The sequence below is a fragment of the Phoenix dactylifera genome, chromosome 6, assembly GCF_009389715.1.
Source record: "Phoenix dactylifera cultivar Barhee BC4 chromosome 6, palm_55x_up_171113_PBpolish2nd_filt_p, whole genome shotgun sequence".
NCBI lineage: Eukaryota > Viridiplantae > Streptophyta > Magnoliopsida > Arecales > Arecaceae > Phoenix > Phoenix dactylifera.
This window is the reverse complement of record NC_052397.1, coordinates 18,356,138-18,381,713: the sequence shown is the minus strand read 5'-3', so window position 1 is coordinate 18,381,713 and position 25,576 is coordinate 18,356,138. Positions and strand designations below refer to the sequence as shown.

Genomic DNA, 25,576 nt, shown 5'->3' with positions numbered 1-25,576 from the left:
CCCAAGGTCCCCAATCCCCCACCTCTCTCTCTCTCTCTCTCCCCGTCGAACCTCCCAAGTCCCATCTCTCTCTGTCTCTTGCCGGTGGATGACGACGATAGCGGGCCGACTGCCGAGGAGCGCCGATAAGCTCCCCGGTGGGGAGGACGAGGGAAGCAGGGAAGCACCGATGACCGAGCAAGGGTAATTTCTAATCTCTCCCCTTTTTTTTGAGTATTTTACTATTTTATTTCTGATTATTTATAATAATAGTTAGTTAAACGGGTAAGCATAAACGAATCCGACCCGTTTAATTGACCCGTTTATTAAACAGGTTAAACGGGTCGGGTCGGATTATCTGTTTATTAAATAGGTCGGGTTCAGATTGTAATTTCTGACCTGTTTAATAAACAGGTCAGGTTCAGGTTTATACTTTTCTGACCCGTTTAACATCTGACCCGACCCGTTTATGTCTGACCCGACCCGATTGCCACCCCTAGGTACAGCTGCTCTCGAAGGAGATGAATGCTAACCTAAGAAAGCTCGACCTTGGAGTCTGATGAGTTGCCAACCGAGATGATGGCAGGAGAATCCTTCGAGATAAACACAAAGAAAACCGTGCAGCAGGTCCAACGCTACATAAAAGAAACGCCCTCTTTCTACTCATTTAGGCTTGGGGATTCATAAAGACATACTTCCACGAAGGATGACACGGATACAGTAGCCTAGAATACTCAAAACCTTTACATCCACATGAATTAATTCTATGTTGATGGAAAACACCCACAACTTTGATACCACCGTCGTTTAGCATCATCTGTCCTGTGTCAACTCACAAATACTCGTCGACAGGTTGCAGGAACGTCCGGAGTGACTCAGTCCGAGGGTAGAGAACAAAACTACCATTGTATATTACCAGCTAGAAGCCACGAGAGAGAGAGAGATCGCTTGACCAACACCATGGCCAATACAGGAAATATAACATTTTGATCCATTTAAGTTTCCATCGACCAGAGTCCCAGCTGCTAATTTACTGCTAATATCATTGTCCATAGACTTACATGGATAATCTGATTGTTAGCGTAACAAAATATGGCCTCTTCCATGTATTAGTCTTCTCCTAGGTGCCGGCTGTTGTCATTCACTTCTCTTTTTTGGTGTAACTGATGCAACACTCTTCAACTCCCACTAATGTTGGCCGATGATATATCCAACTTGGTACGTGATCGCATGATGTGTAATTTAAATTGAAATTCTCCAAAATATATATCATTATGCAATTCTTTAACCCGCAAAATGTTCGACAATGAGCAGGAAAAACAGGAAAAGAATAATCCTTATCTTAATCATAATCAACAATCCTTGCCTTCATTTTGGTACATGAGATGATAAGTGCATCCGAGGAGAAAATTATACTCGCATCATGGGCACTTCGAGACATAGGGCAGTACCTACAATTTTTTTTCACTAGTTAATCTGCAAAATAGAATAGAGATTCCCATTCAATCAAGAATTTCAAGCAATTTCTCTGATATAATTTGTCCTTGGTAAACCAAAGAGGAGACGGCAAATAACATGAATAGAAAAAAGAAAGGGGAAACGGGAAAAAGAACCAAAATGGAATGAATTCAATGTAACATAGGAATAGAATAACATACTATAAGAAAAAGGGGAATATGAAAGACTGTTACCCTTAAGGATGATATGCAAATTCTACGCCTATGTCTACATTGAAGCCAGAAGTTCTCTCATCTCTGACGCTGTAGGAATGGTCTCATTTGGATAAATTTTAGCAACTAGCTGAAGAAAACTTCCGTATTTATCCAAAAACTCATTCTGCAATGCCAAAATAGTGCATGTGTCAAACAATATCACATAAAAATAAAATGGTATAATCAACAGGCCTTATCTCATTAATATTGATTTTAAATAACAATCATTTGTATCCGCACAAAAGGTTTCTTCAGGCCATACAATTTGTATTTACTTCCTGTCTGTGCATGGGCATGTGTTTGTGTTCGATACTAAATGCTAAATATTATATACATTTGTCCTAAATTAATTACAGTAATCAGGACAATTTTACTATGCTCATTTGAAGTTCACGAATATCAGTTGCAGTTAATCGAATTCAGTGAAATAAATTTGATCATCCATATGCCCCATGAGACTTCCTTTATCACCATAGAATTTTAGCAATTACGTAACACATTAGAGAGGATCACCTGTGCATAAAACCTGCCCTCAGATTTTCAAAATGCAGTATATGTAGCCATATGTGTATGCAGTCCCCTGACTGCACCGCAATCCTCAAGCAACTGCTATATGCAGTCTGGCTACATTTGGGCCAAAAATACAATTTATTTAGTATTATATGAAAATATATGTGACAGGATTAGCGTTATGACTACATATGCAGCCTACTTACCGTTGTATGACTAATAATATGGCCCTTCTAGCATTATGTGACCATATATATAGCCCCTTTTATGCAGGCCAAAGCATGTTTTAGATGCTTTGGTTGGATGTGCATTCCAGATGGGCCAGATACATGTTCATTGATAATATATATATGTTAATTATGCTATAATTAATTCTGGTAAGAATTAAATGCTAAGTAGTGAGCACTAATTTCTTGATGTTACTGTTATTATTATTTCTATTAGTTATAAAAATAATTATTGTTGCATTTAATACAAATTATTTATATTTAAGAGACTAGCTTCATATGTGCCAGCATATGCGGCAATCTTTATGTGCTGTGCGGCCCCTTGCCCACCCGCATACCGCAACCGGTTTCTAAAACCCTGCCTGCTCTAATATAATTTAAGGTATCCTCATCCTTATCTTATTTTAAAATTGAATTGAAGATAGTGAGGATTGTTTCTTTTGGAAATATCTTATCTTGCAATTGCTGATAGATCTTCAACTCCTCCAACATACCAATTGAGTTGTATGCCATGTAGCACTTCATACTTTGTTTTGGGTCAATTAACTTTTGAGCTTCATAATCTAGAGGTCCATCTCCACTTTGGATCCACCATACAGATTATGAAGTCATTCTTATCAATCTCTCCATACTTTCGTTGCATAGATCCAAGGCAGAGAAGGTGATCTTGTTATTCTCTATAACTTTCTTTCACTACCTCTACGTTATTGGTCAACACTTTGCTTGTCTCATCAACCAACACTATATCACTTGGGAATAATATACACAAGGAACCTATTATTACGATTAATCCATTTTTTATAAAGTTTTTTGAAAAACTTTGCCCTATTTCACACATTAGAATGCTTTTCACAACCTATTTCAGCCTTTCTGTGAACATTAGCCCGCTATAAATCCAGAGGAATTCAAAGGCATCTAAATCAAAAGTGCACTTGCTACTTTCCATTTAATAAAAAAAGGCAAAGAAGCAAGAAGTTTTTTTTTTTTTTTTTTTGATGAAGAAAGAAGCAAGAAGTTTGATCATATTGCTGCTCCATATGGCCTAACTATCAATCAGGACATTTAACACCCACAAAAACAGACATATGATTAACACACTCAGAGCAGATGAAAAGGCAAACCTTGCATTTATCCCATAATGAAGGCAACAACTCTTCTGAAGTCAAATTTTTCTGTAACTTCCTATACATGGCACCGATGGCCTTGTCCAGCTGTCAGCAAAGGGGTTAAAAAATATCTATAAACTCTACTGAATATGAAAAATGTGGTTTTTGTTCTGCTCTTACTCCTGATAAGCTAGATTTCAATGTTTTCCGGAGATCCACTTTTGACATTCCAACTTGAAAAGGAATCTGAATATGCAAACCAGCAGATACCGTCAGCCACAACAACCAGCAGAAACACATACAGATGTTTAACTTGCACCCCACAACCCACCCACCCCCCCCCCCCCCCCCCGGCCCCAACCCCAAAAAAAATAAAATAAATAAAAGACCAAATGACCAACAAGTAAATTATTGAAAAGAATAGATAAAAGCACCAAGAAGAAATAAAGACAGTAAAAAGGAGGAAGGAAAAAAAGTTAAAAACTACTGTATGCGAAGTTACATTAAATGCAAGTCATTGAAAGGTTAAATAACCTAGATAAAACTACTTGCAGTTGTTGCCCGGTTGGTTGGGTGAACTGGGGCCAACCCCCATTGTAATCATCAAAGGAACCTAGCATGCAAGTATTATGTTATAATACCTTTATTTATTTATTTATTTGAATATGGCGACAGAAGTTATCTAAATTTACATCTATCAAGGGCATTTTACTTTTTTACTAGCTACGGAACAGAATACCCTTTAACAGAACCCAACCATCTCAAACTAATACTAGGGGAAAAGCAACAATCTATGTTCCACTCACCTCCTCTGACGGAATCGTGAATGTCAATTCCTCAATTCTACGAGCAAACTGAAATAATTTTTCAAAGTGCTGCAAAGAAGTAGTTCCATACATGAGAAAACCAGCTTCCAAATATGAATTCCCAGTTTAAATCTCAAACATGGAAAGGGCGTAACCAATGTCTGATGCAACAACCTAAGTAGCTTCGCTAGAAATAAGAAGTAAAATAGAAACGGAGATATACTTACAATATAAATAACCATATTGATATGGCGCAAGCAGGCTTGCTCATAAGATTCACTTGCTTGATGATAGAATTTTGCAAGTGTGGGAACAGCATTGGCTAAATCATAAAGGCTGCAACCAAATAAATACTTCAAGTCAGTAAAATTGATACCATGTTCAATTCAACATGAGATGAGACTTGTTGCTTAACCTTAAGCATATAATCTTTCTGTCAATACAAAAATAAACAGGACAGCAGAAAAAGAAATTAGAGGTAAGCCATGACCGTAACTAGCAAAACTTTATCTCACATATTATTAAAAAAGACATCAGAAAAAAAATAAGTTAAAATCTTAGCAACCTGTTCTGGAAAGCTGCATAATTCTCTAACAGTACAATGTCCGAATATTTTGGGTCGGTCTGTGCAATCCTCTCCAAAGTCACAAACATAATGCTAACCTGTTCCAAAGCATCAAATTGTTTTTCTCCAAAGTCAAAACATAATGATAAGCTAGTATACATAACATCAACCAGATGGAAAGTCCTGTATTCATACATCAAAGTATCACAAGCCTTGTCATTCAAAACAATGCTGATTAACTTTTTGAAAAGACAGGCTACCTTAGTTGCATTGAATGTAATAAGTCCAAATTGTACTCAGTGCTTGTGCTACTTCAAACATTATCTTTTTGTTGAAAGGAAAATGAAACATTCGATAAAAAGTGATGAGTGTCTGAGTAGCATCATCGACCGTAGAATACTTACAATTTTTGTATATGCCTGGTCAACCAAATCCCTTGATTGCCCTTGGATGTATTGCTCCATACGTGTTGCAAGAGAAGCAAATCTATGCATCGAGACCATAGATCTAAATTATTCTGAGTAATGAGGAATTTGAACATCTACAGCATAAGCTAAATGCAGATGCAACAGAACTAATTTTTCAACCCGACTATAGATGAAAATAACATGGATGTAATAGATATACGTCTGACTATACAGTTTTGCACTCAAGGCTTTCTTGTAAGATATACTCCTTTCAAATGATACCACTGGCATCTCAAACATAAGATTAATTGATGGTGCAATAATGAGGGGTGAATCCCGAGCAAGACAGTTGAAAACCTTGAGAACCATCCACCGCACATACTACCACTTCCACAGTTAAAAACATTTAATATGATCCTTTTTCGAGAGAATGAAATAAATTCAGTTCACCATATATTCAATTATTTAAATGGAAAGGCACTCCCCATGAGCTAGACCTCCCAGTAGTGGTCGGGCGGGCCTCCATTCAATCTATATATAGGGAGAGAAGAGTGCATATATACCAAACAATCGGGACCTGCCGTCTACTGAATATTGAGGGCCCACTTGTCAATACAACCAAAACGGTTAGTGTATAGTTTTACAATTTAAGTGGGTATCAGTCAGTATCCCATCTTAAGCAGGCAGTGGTTCTACTCTTTAAAATCAATAAGGTAAAAATTTGGCAACAGGCTCCTTCACATTGCACAAATGCTTCATGCCCAAAGTGGAGCAAGAAGGCTTTGAGAAGGGATCAGTTGTATGGTTTATAAGTTCGGATTGACATATCTAAAGCTTAACTTTGCTCTAATAACGATATGGATAAACGATAACATTGTAAACCCACCATCACTGTTTAATTGGCATTTGGTTTGCAGGGTGGGGATGACATTAGTAAGCACACCTCACATACAAGAAGACCAACAAGACAGAGGATAAGGTGGATGGATAAGTTGTGGCCATGTGAAAAATGCACTCTACACTATGGATTTCCCATGGAATTAAGTAGTCTAGTTCAGCATAATAAGCTAGATTTTTGAGGGAGAGTTCAGAGGGCTTTCTTCCCTGTACCAAGGTAAAAAGAAAGTTTAGGTTTAAAGCCAACAAAAGATGCATAAATTATTAATCTCACCATGAACTTAGTTTACAACATCAAAAATTGGAACTAGGTCCATGAGTTAGCCAAGAAATAGAGAGAGAAAAAAATCTAAACTGTGAATTAACACATGAAAACCTACAAATGTGGTTTTGGTTTGGAGTTTGGACCAACAGGTTAGACTGACAAGAAAACCTTATAGAGAATTAGTTTACAGATGCACGTTTAAGAAAAAGAAATGCAGTGAAATTTTTACCAGATGCGATAAGTGGCGTATAACAAGCAAGGAGGCCAACAGACTCCCACTCTGAATGCACCACCATGTTTAAAGAGAATTAAGAAATTCAACAGAGGGCCAAGAACAATTTAAAGTGTCCATCCAATGAAAATTATATCAGCAAGGTGATTCAAACAAAAAACAAAAAATTGCATACATGTAAAAAGATAAGTTTCAATGAATGTTGCTAACATCAATATTGCATTTTTGACAAATGAGTGGTGCAAATTGCTAATAACATGTGAATCACTATATTATACAATGATTTATTGCCATGTTAAGTGTAGCAAAGCTTGCATTGCCAGCTCATTTACTGTGTTAGGCATTTAGATCATATGAAACTGAAATCAGCATAAGAAGGCTGGCACTACAGGTGGTCCATTAGGATAACTTTTCTATGTTAAGGGATGAATGGAAATAGAAGAAAAGGTTATGTGATAATTACTGGAAATGAATAATGACCAACTTATGGAATGAATACACCTAGTCTGGTATAAATCTAAATAGAAAAGCTTGTAAGATCCAAAGATAAATAGGGTCTTGCAATGATTTTTGCAGTTTTCCATTCTTCTTATGATCGTCAACAGACTTCTATCATTGCACCAATTTTGGTTGCATATTTAAGTTATAGCAGAGTAAAAGGTTGACACCAATAAAACAAACCGTTAGTGACATGATACGAGTTTCCCACTACTCTATAGATCTATTAGTCTGTCTCTTTATTGTGTAATCTACAATTTTCATGGCACCAATTTGCAAGCAGACACTTTTTGGATACATTTAAAAGGAGAAGTTTTAGCCAAGAAAATCAAACAATACATGAAATAGAATCAACTAATCTAGCAACATTAAATAGAAATTAATCAAAAGCATAGTTAATAAGAATTACATTTAAGCAAGAAGACTGAAAACAGGTTGAAAACATCAGACCATACAAGTAAACAAGTTTAAAAATTCAAAAGCAGTTAACCTTGGAATATAGGGTACAACCCCCATTGGTCGTACATTGCGTTCATGCCTTTCAATCTGGTAACAAGCATCATCCACAAACTGCAATGAACATTGCAATTAAAAAAATATTTGATTAAGGCATTTCCCTATGAAAAGGGCAAGTGCAATATCATGTGGCAGTATGACCAAACCCTGCTGAAGTGAACCGAAATTCTGGTCTCCAGGTCATCAAGTAACAGACGCACAAATCCTGCTGCATCAGCTTTCTGACCAGAAAGGTAGCGCTCTGTAATCCCATGCATTGATATGCAGCACATAGGATCAATCTTGCATGCCCAATCTACCACTGAGTAGAAATCTTCCTAATAAAACAGAAAGTAGCAATAGCAATTTACTGAACTTCAAAAAACTAAAGATTTGTCAGGTTGTCTTAAATAAAATATAATTTTTAATAACTGGTAAGACAAAACCACTAAAATAAGATAATGGTATTATTGTCCTTAAAATAATAAATATAAGTAATGCTAATAATCAATAAGCAGAAATGATAAGTAATGATAATAATCAATAAGCAGGAATGATTAAGTGCTCATATGAAACTAGAAAGTTTTCAGGTCAATTTGCACTTGAAATGGTATAGGAAGACATGCAAAATCCAGTCACATAACTGAATAGTAATTAGCACGTTGTGCTTGATTTCATGGTAAACAGCTCAGAATTTTTTTACCCTCAAACAAATTAGAACTCAAAAGGTACATTTAAGTTATCAAAAGTGACAGACTTTTCCACACGAGGCATATACATTGCAGATGCATGAATAGAGCCCATGATTGAAAATTGTTTTCATCAAGCAAATATGGTGAAAAACTCCAAAAAAGGTTGAAGTCAATTTTCATGACCAAAAATCGACGTTGGAGTGCACATAATGAAAATTGTCAAAAGACAAAATAAAAGATATGAATTTAAATAGTTGAGTGCTCAGTTTCACTGACAAGTAGGGCAACTACAGGGGCCTACAAAGTACAAAGATTTGTGATGAATATGCTCATACAAAAATCTCAAGCAGCCGTAATAGTAAAAACTTGTCAAAGCTGACCAACAACTATTAATGAAGTTTTAACTATGTATAACAGCTCTTGACCACCTAAGCAGGTGCTCGAAAGACAAAGGTAAATTTTGGAGTATTACGTTTAATGCATGGAGACCTATGAGGAAATAACCACATCTCTCAAAAGATTTTTTTTTAAAAAAAAGGGAAAAGAATGGAAGAGATCTAAATTTAGAAAAAAAGTACATCAAATGTAATAGAGCGAAAAATTATATTTTTTGCTTGCACTCATCTAACTAGAGTCCTCTGTCTTTAGATATACATGTGTTATGTGTGCTACTTATGTAAGCATGCCTACACACTGCTTGAACAAAAAACATCCCCATCAATCATCATGGTAAAGACACTACATCGGGCTGGCAAATGATTTGAGCAGGTCTGTTGGCCCAGACCACCTTAAGGCCAATAAGTTCATAGCTTTGAATTGGGCTAGGACTAAAGGTTAAAGTTCTAGCATATTTTCTGTCAGATTTTAGCTGCCACCATCACAGCCCAAAGCCAGAACCTCATTAATTTGGGAAATTAACTTTCACCCCTTTGCACGACTTTGTAGAAGAAGGTGTAACAATGTATAAAGCAACACATATTTCACATTAGCAAACTATTAGTAAACAAAACTTAGCCAAACACTAACCTTAAACGGCAATAAAATTTAAGGAATGAGAATCAATCAGCCCTTTAACTTACATACACATATTTCAGCATATCATAGATATCTATTGCTACAGACGGGGCATAACAGCTTCGTAGTGCCCTCCAACCATGTTTATCTCCTCTGTGGTGGCCCCCCTTTCCTCACAGTGGGAGCACCAGTGGATGGGGAGGAGAAAGGAGATGTGGACAAGACTGTACATGGATTTGTTGAGGCTGGAGAGCAACAGTAGAAAACAAGGGGAAAGAGCAGAAGGCAGGATAGGGAGAGTAGGTGGAGTGGAGAAAATTAAGGAAAGGAGGATAGAGAGAATTGTAGGAAGAAGAGAGGAATGGAGATTGAAGGGTCCATTTGTGCCTAGGGGCGACAAACGTTTGGGCTTGAGCCCAGCAAACAATAATATATTCAGGCTTAGAGCCAGCCAGGGTACATGTTAAAAAAATTGAACCAAGCTTGCACAATGAGTGGCCCCACCAAACCATCCCAATTCCAGCCCTGGCCCTGCATCAGATGCAAATGGGGCCCACATATCAAGAGGGATATGGTATGCTTCATCCTCAAGTGTATGACATTTTGACCCTGTACACACGTGGCTATGGTCATGGTCTGTCGTACTGTCCAATACCGTCTAGTACGAGGCGTACCGTACCATACTATACCGAGAGAAAACTGGTACGAAACTTAACTTCGAGTCAGTACAAGCCCCGTACCACCCCGTATCAAAGTGTAACAATCTGTACCAAAGTGTACCGAGGTGTACCAAAGTGTGTACCGGCCTGCACCGAAGCATACCGGCCTGTACCGAGACATACCGACCTATATTGAGGCATACCGAGATAAACTTTGAGAAAAATGGTTAGAGAGCTATTTTGGTATAGAGATGTACCATACCGTACCACACCGAATCGATAAAGTACCGATACAGTTTGCGGTACCAAGATAGTGGACCTTGGCTATGGTCATACAAAAATTACCTGGGTTCCATCGAGCAACTCTCGTAGACATTCATTTAACATTGCCAACTCTGCAGGATTATTACCTGGAGAAAGAATCATAAGAAATGCATGTTACTTGGAGAAATATTAATCACAAAATGTAGAAAGCAAACATCATATCAGTCATGAGACAATGCTGAGGTCCATTAAGAACAAAACAAAGAAGATTACTGGGTTTGACATCATTTCCATGAGCATTCATCTTGCTGAGATTTTCTTCATTTGTACAATTACCATTAGAAGCAGTTCTGTCAACACTTGGAGCATCAGGTGGAGCAAATGTAGAAACTTCAAAGCACATAAAATGCACAAAAAAAGAGCTCTGCAATAGCAACCAAAAGTGCATGTTTTATTCCATGTATTGATAAGCTTTACTATGAGATTCGATGCATGAATAGATGAAAAAATAACCTCATCTACAAAAAGAGGAATAAAGACTGTCAACATCTTTGAGTATGCTTCAGAAGTTGAAGTATCTGCATTATTTGCTGTCTGACTTGAAGCTGTGGGACCCTCAAGCCAAAGATTTGGATTTCTTGATGCCTTGGTACTTGCACGAAGTTCATTAGCAAACTCACGAACCTAAAAACCATACACCAAAAACTAGGTTAACATCTATATTTACAAATCACATTCATCTTTTTATGTTTACAGTTTTCTTACAGTCTCTACCAAGAATGTTCTGCATTTGCTACCATCTGAAATTGTAGATATGAGCAATATGCTTACAAGCTTAACAAAAATGAGTTCTAAAGGAGTGGACCGCAAAGGAGAGGCTACCAGCTCTTTTAAGAAGCCATGTAAACATAGAAGATGGCAAAAGTGAGAAAGAAGGAAGATTCTTAGATAACACAATAGAGGATCCCTAAGGTCCCTATTGGTGTGCAAGGAAGGCACTGCTCATAAATAGCATAATCTTGAGATACGCAACTCCCTCCACAAGCTGTCCTACTATTTTTGACAGGATGATGCTCAAGGATGAAATTGCAAGTAAATGTTTGTATTATTACAGAATCATATTCTACCAAAATTTTATCCCTTCAAATAAAGGTTCTACCTCAATCTCTAAAAACTTTACCAACTTGGGGAGCAAATCCAGAAGTGCACAGATTCTTGTTATGGCATGATGATGAATATGTATGCTTATGAGACACGCTGATGAGTATGTCAGCCAGACCATTGGTGCACGCATATAGTATAGTACATTCAGCAAACCTAACATACAATCCACAAACATTCAAGGAATAAAATAAAAATGTCTTGACAGTATATTAGAACTCAATATGGGGTATCTATGATTTAATAGGTTGGTCCTAGCTAACATGCCACACAAACTCAAAGAGAATCAATAACTATACTTTGGCAGTAGAATGATAAATTTAAATGAAATTAAAAGTTAGACATGTCAGTGTGCACAGAAGCATGAAAAGAAGATGGCAAAACAATAAAAGTGTGAAAATAAGTTTTAAAGTTGCCACGGACCAAGCTCTTAAGAGTCCACAAAATGAGCTGAAAGTATGCCGGAGGATACACATTTTCATGGATCAAGTCAATGCTACCAGATGCAATGTGCTTATTGCCAAGGATGACCACCGACATTTAGTTTTCCAAGCAGCAACTACAATGCAGCATCTGTGGTATGGTGGCAATGGTGGTGGAGGCAATAGCAATAGCAATTGCAGCAAGAGGTATGGTGGCAATGGTGGTGGAGGCAATAGCAGCTGTGGTGGCAGCAGCGGCGGAGGTGAAAAGTGTATCAAGGGGGTGGTTGTAGCAGTGGTGGACTGGTGGCTGAGGTGGTGGAGGCAGCAACGACAGAGCTGCGCTTGAAAAACTTGAATTGCTTGTTTTTTTCTTAAAAAATAGGTGAAGAAAAAATTTTCACATTTACACTTTTTTTCAGAGACAACAAGAATATTTTTTAGAAAGAACATAGAACCAGTAATATCGAATATGTTTTTTATCTCAGTTTTTATGTTTTCATTTTATTACTAATAGAAAGCAGAAGGAAAGAAATTATGCCGTACTTTTTCAAAGAATAGGATAATTTTCTTTTTCCATATGTTTCTTTACAATCAAAGAGACTCTAAACAAATATATGTTCGATCTTATTTGCAGAGTTTTTTTGTTCAGACTAGTTTCAAACATCAATAAGGACAGCAACTTAACAAATTTTTAGAAAAACTAAACCTGCTTCTTACCTAATATTTCCAAACCTGGACTTACATTTTTAAGAACCCATATATTCTATCCTAAGGTCTTGTCATATTGCTAAAAAAATAGTTTAAATACATCATGGTAATAAAGCTCTAAAGCATGGTTTGTTGTGCCGAAATCGGGGCCTAGACCATTTCGTGTCGGCCCCATACCGACATAGTAGAGGAAGCAGGGGAGAGGGCGAACGGGGGAGCAAAAGAGAGAGAGAAGGGGAAGAAAGTGAGAGAGAGAGAGAAAGAGGGCGGCAGAGGCAGGCGGAGGGGGCTCCACGGCCGGGTCCCCTATTTCGTTCGAAACAGGGATCTAGCCGCCTTTTTATTTTGCGACTCTTAAATGGTCAGCAAATAGTTTGCCAACTTCACTTAAAAATCGCCAAATTAAAAAAGGATCGGACTCTTATTTTGAACGAAACAGAAGACCAGTCCGCGGAGGACCGGCGAGCCGCGGAGGACCGGCGAGCCGCGCAGCCAGTCTCCACCTCCATCTCTCTTTCTTCCTCTCCCTCCCCCCTGCTCACTCTTTTTTCCTCTTTCCTTCTTCTCCCCCTCTAGCATGGTATGCTGTATTGTATTAAACCGGACGGTACCGAGCGTACCATACCGATTTGGTACCGGTACTGGCGGCGTACCAATACTCAGTACGTTAGGCGTACAGCGTACTGTACCATACCGACACTATGCTAGTGTGGCATCGGTACGGAATCCGGTATCAGTACGGTGGACCTTCCTCTCTGGCGACGGATTTCATTTCTGTTGCCGAAACTGTTCCGGTCCGCCACTGGGACGACTCAATACGATCGGAACTGTCTGGTTCGAGACGGTTCCGCCGACTCTGCTCTAAAGCCTATATGGTTATGCAATTGTATCATGTAGTTTTAATTGAAGTAAATATGGTAAATCTATTCCTTTTAGGATTTCATGACTAACATTACTATAGACCATGGACATATCACATAAAAACATGAGAGGAGAAATAAATTGAAAAATGATCAAAATTGAAAAATGATCAAAAGGAGTGTTTTTGCAGCTGACCTCTCGACGAAGTAGCAGGTTAAAAGAATGGCAATAAGCTTTCCTCAAAGGGCCCAGACAATTCTTGTCAAGACTCTACATTATTCATAAAAGTTTAATGTGAAATTATAAGACATACTAAAACTAAAACATCTTGCACAAACCTATGGTTTCTTAATAAGTACAAACCTTTATATGCTGTAGAAGTCGTGCATAAGTCCTGCACTTGCACCTAAGCTCTGCATGGTCAGGCCTTTTCACCAGTCCCCGCTGCATGCATCCCAAGGAACAACCTCAACTTAAAGTTTAGAATGACTAATGATTGATGAAACTAAAAAGATTACCTGAGAAAAATAGCTCTTGTCGTTTATCATTAAATCCACCAGACTAGGAAAGTAATTCCTTAAAAATTCTGATGCTCTCCTAACGAATGTACATTTTAGTAATATAAATTCGGCACGTTTTTCCTTCACCTGTACAGATTACATTTCTTAAATTTGCTTCAAGTCCACTGCAACACTAAAGTAGAGTAAGGAATAAGCAATATTTATGCATTCTGTTGCTTGATGTTTATGATCAATGGCTGGTTTATTACTCTGATTTCACAAAAAAATTCTCCAAAATCAGTAAATTAAGGTGCTAATTTGTTATCAAAGCAGTGAAAATAATTTCAAAACCACACAGAGTATTCCTGATAGCCTCATGCGCGCGCGCACACACACATACATACATATACACACATACATATATACATACACACACACATGTATATATACATACACACACACATATATATACATGTATATATATGCATATGTGTGTGTAATACGTGACTCCAATGAATTCCTCTAGAATTTTCTCTAGTCGATCATTTAGAATCTGTCAACATAAGCAGCACTAGAAGACATACAGCTCGCAATTTTGCATAACATGAATCCAAATTTGGTACTTCAAGATTACGGATAGCATCAGTTAACCATTCACATGCTTCAATGTTTTTAATCATGTTTGCCTCATCAAATGAACCTCCTGTCAGAGCTGCTTCCCACTGCCATCCATGTGATTAAATTGGATATTAGTCTTACAAAAAATACAAAATAAACTCTTGAAAACTGACTCCATCAAAATGGATTCACAGTGAGTATTTAGTGGTTATATTACAACAGACATAAACATACCTCGGAAGGAATTTGCAAGCGTTCAAGTAACTTATCAAGTTCCTCAATAAGTAATTTGTTATTTACTGAATGTAACTCCAACTTATTGTTGCGTGATTCTATCTGCAATGTATAAGCTGGAAATATATATAACTTGCAATGATGGTAAACAGAATGACTTCAGATAAATGAAGATATTTTGATCAACATATAAGTGGTGACATGAACCAAAACAAATTATAACTAGCTGCATGAAAGCATGAGAAGGAATATATACCGATGGTAGTGCATTTCGTTGATGATAGATACCTAGATCAGGTTTGCTGAGTAAACAGTTACAGCAGCAAATTAATTTGCTCCCCTGGATTTGGACATGGATAGAAGCTGGCACAACTTATGGATCTAACAAGTTTAACAAAATGGCCAAGATTTGGGTAGCGTTTGGGCCACTGATCAGGCCAACAATGACCTGGTTGGAATATCTCTCTCCCCCACCTCCTACCTCTCTCCCTTCTACCAAACAGATGATGTGAGCAGATGATGAGGTTTATCTTAAATGGATTGAATTGTATTGTGAGTCTGTGAAGGAAGACAAACCACATGGGAGATAAGCTTATACAAAAGATCTCAAGATTTGGTGTATGAGTTGTAGTGTCACTAAAGTTTTATTTGAGGCCAATATTTATAGAGCAGTAAGATTACCAAGCATATGATGTATTTGGTGGCTAACCCCTGAATTAGCCAGTAACATCTCTACTCGCTGACAAGATTATCATAAAAACGGGCCAAACATGAATCAATGGAACAATGACAACAACAAAGCTTGAGCCCATCAAGATGTGGTCAGCAATAAAGCAAAAAGGAAAGAAGGCCAGTTATGAGATTGAACAGAATTTTCCACCTGGTAGTTAGCCTGATGCCGACCCTCCAATATAACTGCACCAACCTTAGTCTTATGCAAAATCACGAGTAATGGGAGCAATTATATATATATATATATATATATATATATATATATATATATATATATATATATATATATATACTTAAGGAATATATATGTGTATAAGTATTAAAAAACATGCATCAACGTCAAAAAATTTCCCAAGATTAATAAGTTTCATCTTCTGAAACTAATATGCAACTTTTTCTGAAAATAGATGTATTATATCAATTGACTGGATCATACCGATTTAATGTCCTCTCTCATATGTCTGAGCTTCACGTTGAAAATACCTAGCCACTCATCCATATCATGCACACATATGCTTGCTGTTTCTAATCCCTGTAATACCTGCACAATGTAGGGTTTCAACAACTCCAAGTAAATGACTTGCCTATGGATCTCTTTCTAATAGCAAAATCAGTTCAGAAACCGTACATGATATTCGACTTATTGGGTAAAATGACTGTTGAGATACATAACCAAAACAAACAACCCTCACAAGTCACAACAACTATTTACTTTTGGCTTTTCTTATTGGCCACTCATTCCTATTAAGGGCTAGTCTCCGACTACCAGATTTTCCAAGTCTTTTTTAATAGCTTTCATACAAATTAAGGCCTTGATTGATAAATTACAGTATCTGAAAAAAAAAAAAAAAGCTCACTTCTCACTTGTGAACCACCCCCACCTCCCCCCCCCCAAGGGGCAAGAGGGGGAGCGAGCGAGACGGGAAGAGAAAAAGCTTAGAATTAGAAACTCATAATAGTCGATGGGGATGCAAAGGTACAGAAGACTAAATCCACAGGCAACCTCTTCTATTATAGATTCATTTTCCAGAAGGGCATGGACATTTGCTGCTTCTAGAGCCAAAAGTTCCCGCTTCAGCCTTTCTGAAAATGCCTCTGCTTCCCCAATGCCCATAACATAGCTGCATCAAAACAACAAATGCCTAGTCATATGAACTGCTAAGAAACTAGATATGACAAAAGTAAAATTTGGTACAAAAAAGTGAGAAGTTAAAAGAACAGAAAAAGAAAACAAAGAGAAGTGTTATGGATGCTCAAACTACTCAGAAACACTATGCCTCCTTAGAAACTTACCAAGAGGTTATATTTATGCCTGTGTCTTTGGAAATATTAAGACAATTCAATAATTATAATTGGCTATCTTAAAGTACATATTTTATAGCATAGGGATTCCTGGTGTTCCTGGTGTTGTACCTGTGGTGTGTTAGTTATTTATTGCATGAGACTTCACATAAAGAACCTGGAAGATCTTCTTATCAGTGAGCCAATTCCACTATTGACTTGGATCATCATATCACAAGATTCACAACCGATGTTACTGATCCCATACCCTTATCAGCCATTCTGGTTAAACTGGCCCAGAATCTGACATCATGGACACCATCAGGCATGACATACCTGGCCAACTTCCAGAACACACTAAGGCTTTGATGCAGGTATTTGTGGGCGCTTGGGATCTGCAATTTGATGTATGCCCCTTAATGCTCCTATCTCCAGCCATTGGAGAAAGTCAAACCACAACAAAAAAAATTGGATAGATCAGTGTCCTTCTTGTGCCATCAACCTGTCATAGCACCATATGAAAGCAACAATCCTCTTTCTGATAGCCCATTGGATACATCTGATGTTGTACCAATGCAACCCAATTATAGGACAAGCCTCTCGTATCGCTTCGCAAGTCAGCTGCAAGTTCACTTGAAACCTGCGTACGACCCTCCTATATCCTTCCCTTCATTGAAAGCTCCTTGAGATTTTTGAGCATCACTTTTCCCCTTTTCATTTTAGGTTTTCAATCTCAGTATTGGAACCTGTAGGGTTGGGTAGGACAATATGCCCCCATAGAGACAGATGGTCCGTTGTTGGAATCAACACAGCAGTTGCACTACCTATCAGGGGGTCATGTATCGAGCCCCTAACTGAATATGATATACCCAGTACCAAGGCAGCTCATTACCGAAAACCTGACTGCAAAACACAAACAACAATTCCTATAAATCTTAGATCCCTTCATGAATCTCAATAAAACCACTTAGCTCTCTTTAGTGTGCATTTATCTTTCTATTTCTATTATGAACCAACTTTTGCTGTAACTTTGGGTTTTTTTCTTGAATTGAATGCTCTTTACCCTTCAACTTTATAGTCTTTCATGTTGAGGCATACATAGTATGTATCTTTCTACACTATCATAATCATACAATGGACAGATTTCCCCTATTTTTGCATCATATGAGGGTATCCGATACTGATACTCACTAGATACTTATTAGATATGTGCCTAATACCTATGTCAAGTATCCCATTTTTCAAAATTGAAAAAACATCCTATATACTTCCTGGATACATTTGAAATACTTCCCTAATATAGGTTTAGTAAAATTAAAAATAGAGATGAAGGTGAAGTGAAAAATAAGGATCATGAAGTTTCTAAGAGTAATCATTTTCGGTACTTCGGATCGATTATTCATAAGGGAAGATTGAGAGAGTGTTATCCATAAAATTAAAGCAAATCAAATAGTGGAGAAGTGCAACTAGGATATTAATGATCGTAGGATAAGAACTATGTTGAAAAATATTTACAGGACGACCATACAACCAGCTATGCTTTATGGTACAAATACGTTGGGCTGTTAAAAGAAAATCATGTGCATAAAATAAGTGTGGCCAAAATGAGAATGTTGAGATGGATGTGTAGTAATACAAGAAAGAATAAGAAATAAAGTAATTCATCAAATGGTAGAGATAGCACCAATTGAGGATAAACTAAAAGAAGGACGACTTAGATGCTTTGGATATGTACAATATAGACCAAGGGATGCACCTGTATGAAGGGGTGATTTGATACATGTAGAAGGAAAGAAAGGTGGAGGTAAATTGGAAATCACATAGGATAAAATAGTAAGGCATTACTTGATATCTCTAGATCATTCAGAAAGTATGGCACTAAGCATAGCAAATGTAGAAAAAGGATTCACATAACCAACCCCAACTAGTTTGGAATTAAGGCTCGGTTGAGTTGAGCTTAGAACTTGATGCAATCCTATAAATATGGACTATGTCAGTCTAATATGATAGTTCACTTTACTTTTCCTCTATAAAAAACGAGTTTTAAAGTGGGTTAAATTTGATCCGATTATATCCGACTTTAAGTCCAACTTTTATCGGATGACTTTTAACATAAAATAATCTCTGAACATGTATCACCTAGTCAGGGCCGGCCCGAGCCTTAGGCGACTGAGGCGGTCGCCTAAGGCCCCGGGCCAAAGGAAGGCCCCGGGAGGCTGACCAAAAGGAAGCAAAGGCCCCATATAAACGGGATCAGGAGCTGGCTAAGAATCTTCTCCCCTCCATCGGTGGAGAGTTTTCTGGCCTGCAGAGGGGCAATTTGGAAGTTGGGGACAGTAGTTTTGTTTTGGGTTGGGGGGGGGAGAGAGAGAGAGAGGAGGGATTTGGTTGGCTTGATAGACGCCTGAAGCCACTCTTACCTTTCATCCCTTCTCTTTTTTGGTTTTGGTCTTGGTTTTCCTTCCCTCACACCACTCCTGATCCAGCTGGGCCATCCGGAAGAAAGATAGGGGGATTGGAGATGGACGTCTTGGAGGGTGGAGATTCTTTTAGTTTTCTCCTCTCGGTTTCTTCTCCCCTCTTGGGTGGTAGAGAGAGAAAAGGAGGGAGGGGGTTGAATGGCTGCTGTGCCGTGATGTTGCAGTTGCTGCTTGGGTACTCACTTGAAGGGGAGATGGTGGGATGGGATTTTTATTAATTTGATGGAGTGAATTTCCCATAATGACCCTACTTTCTCTTATTGAGAGATTTCTTTATGGACAAATTCTTTTCTTACCTTGACCATGAAGTGCCATGGGATGACCTTTTCCTATCCGGCTCTTGCTTGACATGGTAAACAGTATTTCCAAGTATTATCTCAGTTATTTAATCAGTTTCATGGCCCTTCATTTAGAATAATTACTTTTATGTGCTTCTATTCAAGAATTATATTAAATTGAAAAGGCTTCTTGTCTATCTTTGTTAGATTCATGGTTGAAATAGTGTACTTGATAGCTATCTATTTTCATATATTTTTTTAAGTATTTTATATTTATTAAAAAAATTATTATTAAAAAAATTATTATTAAAAACAAAAGGCCTCATTCATTGGATTCGCCTTAGGCCCCAGAATGTATTGAGCCGCCCCTGCACCTAGTTGAAAAAGCTTTCCCGAGTAAATCCTTCTAATGACCCATTTATCTACGGCACTGATGGATTAAGATTTATTATCGCTGAAGTAGTTCTCCGCCAGGTCTAGGGCTCATTCGGTCCCTAACGGAGATGACTCCCTTGTTCTTGTTGAGGCGTCATTGCCTCTGAATTGCGCTCTTGCTAGTGCCCAGCCAGGTTTGGGCAGCTCTTTGGAGAAGGACTTAGCCCCCCGTGAGGTTGGTAACAGTACACCCTCATCAGAAGTTCTGTTAGCTGAGATTGCCTCTTTGAGGAGAGAATGTGAATCTTTGAGAACCCTGGTGGATGCATGCATGTATATATGTATATAATTAGCTATGCATGTAGGTATGTATATAGTGTAGCTATGCATGTATATATGTATGTATAAATAGATAAATTTCTTGATGTATCCTAGCCATATCGTATTCTACTTTTTCAATATTTGTTGCACTGGCATATCTATATCATTTATCAATGTTGCTACTTCATGGCTTCACAATATGTTGAATCAAAGAAATAAAGGGTTAATGCCGGAAAGAGAAAAGGACCAACCACCCTTCCAATTGTAGCTCCAATGAGAAAATAATGATCAAGGGACAACAAGAAAGAACATCATTAACTAAGGAGTAGGAACAAGATAAGGAGAAATATCCCTTTTCTATGCTAACATTTAACTCACTACATCAAGAACATGATGCACTTGAAATTAAATACTCAATAAAAAGTAGATAACAAAAAAATTCCCCACTATGGTGGCTCACAAAACTAAAGTTCTACATGCAATGGAAGGAATAGTTAAATGATCCCAATTGGTAGCAACTGATGCTTACAAATGAAAACCCCTACCATATTTTTCTACAAAAACAAATAAGAAACAAAAGCCAGCAACAATAATCTAAAGACTTGTCCCAACTTTGTGGGGTCAGTTTCATGAATTTGTATTCTTTCCAATCATTCTTATCAAGGGGGAAAAACCAATGATGACTGCTTTATATAACTTAGACTATTCTGAAGATAAGAAGAGCTTGGAACTTTTTACCTGTAGGAACAAATTCCAACTTACTATGGATAACAAAATTAAAGCTGTTTCATTTCAAAAAATGTCAAGCTGGAGAGAGAGAGAGAGAGAGAGAGAGAGAGTAAAAATTAAAAGCAGTTGATATGATGCAAAGCTTGCTTGCACGTCTAACGTGTATAAACTATAGTACAAAATTTATAAAATCTAAATTTTAACTCAATCAGAAAATGTGAGATAAGCAAAAAGTAACCCCATCAAAATAGCAAAATACAGGAACACCATAAAGAAAATAAATTCTCAAGCAAGGATATAAACAGGCATACATGCCAAGAAGAGCCTCCATATCCTCTTCTTCAGCTTGCGAAACAAGGTCTCTTTCAACGGTAACTTGTGAGTCATTCTGTGTCACAAGAGATGTAGCTGGTCCATTTTGGGTACTGACTTGATTTGTGACTGCAGGAGTGTTTTCCTGAACCAGATTTGTATTAAGAGGTTTTACTGTAAGATGCTCATATATAAGTCTGTTTGATGAGAGATTGCACATGATAAAAACTTGAAAACTTCCACAATGATGAATATGGCCCCAGGAAGATATCTATTGTTGAAAATTAGTTGAAGAGCAAGAACTTATTTTGAGGAAGAGCACTAGGACTTGATACAGTTGATTCGTTTAGTGTTTCTTGGAGTTAATGTAAGCATTGGTGCTTACTGCACCACATCAATATATCATACTATATGCCTCATAGGCAAAGTACCCAAAGCTATATTTGTGTCTGTATTTCTAAATATTATCAGGGGACTTATTGTATTGTACAATGTTTTACAAGTTAGATATGGCAAAACAAAAAGAGCAACCAAAAAAATGACAGCAGCATCAACCTAATTCCATATAGATAGGATCAGCTATGAAGCACAACTCTAAAAGAAGACTCTTAACAACAACTGGAAAAACATTTTCAAAAGGCTCTCACCTAAAACCTCACACAAATTATGCTTACAATCCTAGCTTGAAACAGTAGATGGATACGAGGACCTTATAAAAAGGAAAGAAAAAGCAGGCAAAATGTTCTGTAATTGGAATGTGAATGGCTTTATACATGCACCCCTCATTGTGGTGTCTTATTCATGTGGTATGACTCCTTTCTAACTATACACATTTTGCTTCATGTCCTCAAGAGGTTGCCAATTCAATAGAACCTCTCAAGTTTCAAAATCAATCAACAAAGTTAATTTGAAAGATTAGATGATCAACTAAGACCAACATAAGGCATATGAAATGATTAATAAGCAATTATTTTAGGAGTCAAAATAAAATTTTGTTGCAAATTGCCTAGATATATCTATTGGCATATATTCCTAGCCTCCATATAACATTTTATTATCTATTGATATTTACGATGAGGCCTCTGGTGCTTTCGAAGGTAATGTCCATAATGAGACTTCAGCAAAGTGAATGTTAAACTTAAATTATGGAAGAATGCCTTGAAGAATTAGGGTCTATTGCTTAATCAATGTGAGCTTGGGTTTAATGGGGATTCCTTAAACTTGTTCCTGCTATATCTTCTTAATTTTCTTATTCAATCATCATGGAAGGTTGATATAAGAAGAAAATTGAAATCAGTTATTTCATATGATTGCTGCATGAACTTGGAAGAAGGGGTACACAAATAAGAACACTCATCCTAATTTCATGCATCCAAAATATAATGAATGTGTCTGCATCTTGATTGTGGGTGAGTGGCTGCAGTTGGGTGGGTCAGTGGGTGTGGGTGTGTGTCCGTGGTGGCTGGGTGGGTGTCTGCATCTATTTGTGCGTGCCTATGTGCATGGATGGGTAATGGGTGCAGGGGAATGAGTATGTTTAAGTGGAATGAGTATGTTTAAGTGCACACCTTTGCCCAAAGAGCCATCTCCACAATATCTATACCAACAGTTTTTGGAAGACGGCCCAATATCTCTTTACACATATTTAAGATGCAGAGAAGTAATCGATTCCTACAAAAGAGAGAGAGAGAGATTAAACGAAACCACAAAATCATATTAGCTTAGATTGATCCAGCTAAAATTCTCGACTAAATGTTCAACTATTTTTATTTTCCACAACAAACCAGTAAAAAAATATGCAAAACAGAAAAAAATAGGCAGGAGAAACTTCACTATGTATGTACACATGTATGTATACATCCATGAACTTGTCATGCTACTAAGTGATCACCTGTCATCTTTGTTGCGCATTGTCCATTGAGGAGGAGCTACACTCTGGCTTCTAAGATTATCAAAGCCCTAAACCAAATAATATAGAGGGAAAACTTGAATGACTTCAAATTATCACAAAAATCTAGACTAATATAAATGGACCAAATTAACTTTTCCACTCTTCATGGAATATGGAATTCCCATACAAACATTTTGATGGAAAAATATACATGAAATCTACAATGAGAGACCAAGAAAATAAAAGAAAGTTACCAGCATAAAAGTACAGCCACTGGGATCATTTTGAATAACTTCCACTTTTGAAAGATGCTTTAGCTTGTAAATTTTTGCAGGCTACACAATTAACAGATGTAGTGAGCAGAAAAATCTTTGATGTTTACCTATTCTCATAGACCTGATCTTAGAAAAAGGCAATGTAGAGAATATTCCATAAACTTAATCACGATGATTTAATCAATTAGGAACACCAAAATATACCTCAACCTTTTTGGCCTCCAGTGTCCTGTTATCCTTAATTATTTCAGTAAGTGGTGTAGGAGAATATTAATTTTTGTTTAACAAATCCATAGCTCGTTTACCTCTAGTAGGCATCCATTATTTCTGACGTTAAATGTTAAAGATATTGAATTTTGTCTCTTTGTTGCATACAAAATAATAAAGTCAAGATCGGGCAGCAACTCACAACTGTAATTGAGAAGAATAAATAAGTTATTGTGTCACTGGCTTACCTTCTGTAGAATGACACTATTTTTTAAAAGCATGATAAAATCCATCCTAAGACTTCATCTAAGAAGTTGTCATTAGAGAAAAAAACGTACAAGAGTTTTCAGAATACTTGGAAAATGTTGTCCAAACTTAGTTGCACATAAATATGGAAAAGCAATTAATTACCTCAAGAACTCCTCCGCTGGAATATTTTAGAACACGAAGAAAAGCTTTAGTCCTCTGGCCTTTCGATTTGGCTGCATTAACGGATGGCATTTACTACATATCTCACGTTTATAGCAACCAAAAAATGCATAATGAGAGAGAAAGAGAGCTCCACAATTGATGGAAACCACTTTTGTAGATTATCTACTTTCGATCTAAGTTAGAAAATCAATTAAATGAAACGTATGTAAACGAAATGTGAAGACCCGTGCGGGCGGGCGTGTGGTTAGTCCTACATTAGTTATTCGACGGAGAGATCTTGGGTATTTATACAGTACTTAAGAACCCAAATAATACCTTCTAACAGTCTTTTTAGTTGAGATTCTAGGTTGCTATAAATGGTATCGAAGCGGATCTGGCTCATTGCCTATGTAAACTAGGGGACATTGCAGCACAGATTCATTGAGACTATCAACCACGGGCTAATCGTGGTATTTGTGATTAGATTTGAATTGGTTTAGCTCCTTTGTCTAATGAGGATGTCAGGGCTTAAGCAAGAGGAGTATATGAGGCCCTATGCGGGCATGTGTTTGGTCCCATGTTAGTTATTCATCTGGGAGATCTTGGATATCGTGTGTTTAGTCTCATACTAGTTATTCATCAAAAAGATCTTCGGTATTTATATAAGACTAAGAAACTCAAAAAATACTATTCGGCTAGCCTTTTCAGGTGAGGTCTGGGGTTGTGACACGAAAGATAAAAAGGTATGCATACCAGGATGCGCCTCATACATAAGTTCAAGCATTCCATGATCATGGGAGTTATAATGGATACAAGAAATTTGCAGGCATCATAATTATTTAAATCATGCAGCTACCAATTTAATTGGAAATTTTAGCTACATCTTGTGTGTGAGCGAGAGACAGAGAGAGAGAGAGAGAAGAAAGAGGAAGTTGGATAGGTTAGGTTGACAAGGTGAGAATGAGATGGTTATGGAGAGTATAGCGTACTGGTGATGGCGAGAACCCTGGGTTTGGCCATATGGCGGCCGAGCTTGCCGGCCTTGCCCCAGACGCCGCGGCTCTTGGCCACCCGGATGGACAGCACCACCTTCTGCTTGCCCTCGATGGCCGCCTCGCACGCCCTCCGCAGCTCCATGTCGTCCGCGCTCGACCGCGCCATCCCTCCCCCTTCCCTTCCTCTCGCCCTCTGCTCCTGCTGGCTGGTTAAATCACAACGAAAACGAAAGCAAAGAGAAGAGATGATCCCAGGATGACTGGATTCGGATTTATTTCGTTCGTTTCTAACCAACACCAACACAAGCGCAATCTCTGGAAGATTCGGACGGTTTGGTGATCCGAGGATTTCTCCCCTTGTGTCTCTGCTTCCATCCGTGACCGCGCGCCCTCGCGACCATCTCCATTCCTCCCCTTTTTCGCGGAGGAGACGTTCCGAGGCGGGTCCAGTAAG

At 37.8% G+C, this 25,576-nt stretch overlaps 1 protein-coding gene across 4 annotated transcripts; it reads right to left on the bottom strand.

The window, feature by feature from the left end:
* Window positions 1-1,220: 1,220 nt before the first annotated feature.
* On the bottom strand, window positions 1,221-25,573 carry LOC103707544 (exocyst complex component SEC3A-like). 4 transcript variants are annotated; one of them, XM_039127700.1, is made up of 26 exons: window positions 25,117-25,573; window positions 24,128-24,198; window positions 23,489-23,569; window positions 23,235-23,302; window positions 22,912-23,014; window positions 21,343-21,488; window positions 16,571-16,688; window positions 16,004-16,108; window positions 14,836-14,937; window positions 14,568-14,705; window positions 14,002-14,130; window positions 13,847-13,927; window positions 13,679-13,753; window positions 10,842-11,012; window positions 10,602-10,752; window positions 10,410-10,474; window positions 7,867-8,037; window positions 7,695-7,774; window positions 5,310-5,391; window positions 4,906-5,003; window positions 4,568-4,676; window positions 4,341-4,409; window positions 3,715-3,780; window positions 3,550-3,639; window positions 1,671-1,815; window positions 1,221-1,430 (listed from the first exon to the last, which is right to left on the bottom strand). In XM_039127700.1, the coding sequence occupies exons 1-25, from the start codon at window positions 25,286-25,288 to the stop codon at window positions 1,705-1,707; spliced, it is 2,652 nt and encodes an 883-aa protein (XP_038983628.1). In that variant the 5' UTR covers window positions 25,289-25,573; the 3' UTR covers window positions 1,221-1,430; window positions 1,671-1,704. The 4 variants fall into 4 exon arrangements, with proteins under 4 accessions (XP_038983628.1, XP_038983627.1, XP_038983629.1 ...); XM_039127699.1 differs by having other exon boundaries at window positions 1,221-1,455; window positions 25,117-25,572; XM_039127701.1 differs by having other exon boundaries at window positions 1,221-1,455; window positions 10,665-10,752; window positions 25,117-25,572.
* Window positions 25,574-25,576: the final 3 nt, after the last annotated feature.

Bases quoted from the DNA above. Each gene is read 5' to 3' on its own strand.
- LOC103707544 (XM_039127700.1), bottom strand. From the start codon at position 25,288: ATGGCGCGGTCGAGCGCGGACGACATGGAGCTGCGGAGGGCGTGCGAG. The intron at 21,489-22,911 runs GTGTGCACTTAA...AATCTGGTTCAG, and splicing joins AGATGGCTCTTTGGGCAAAG to GAAAACACTCCTGCAGTCAC. The intron at 10,753-10,841 runs GTTATTTTTTCA...TTGCTATTGCAG, and splicing joins TTCCTCTTTTTGTAGATGAG to AGCTCTTTTTTTGTGCATTT.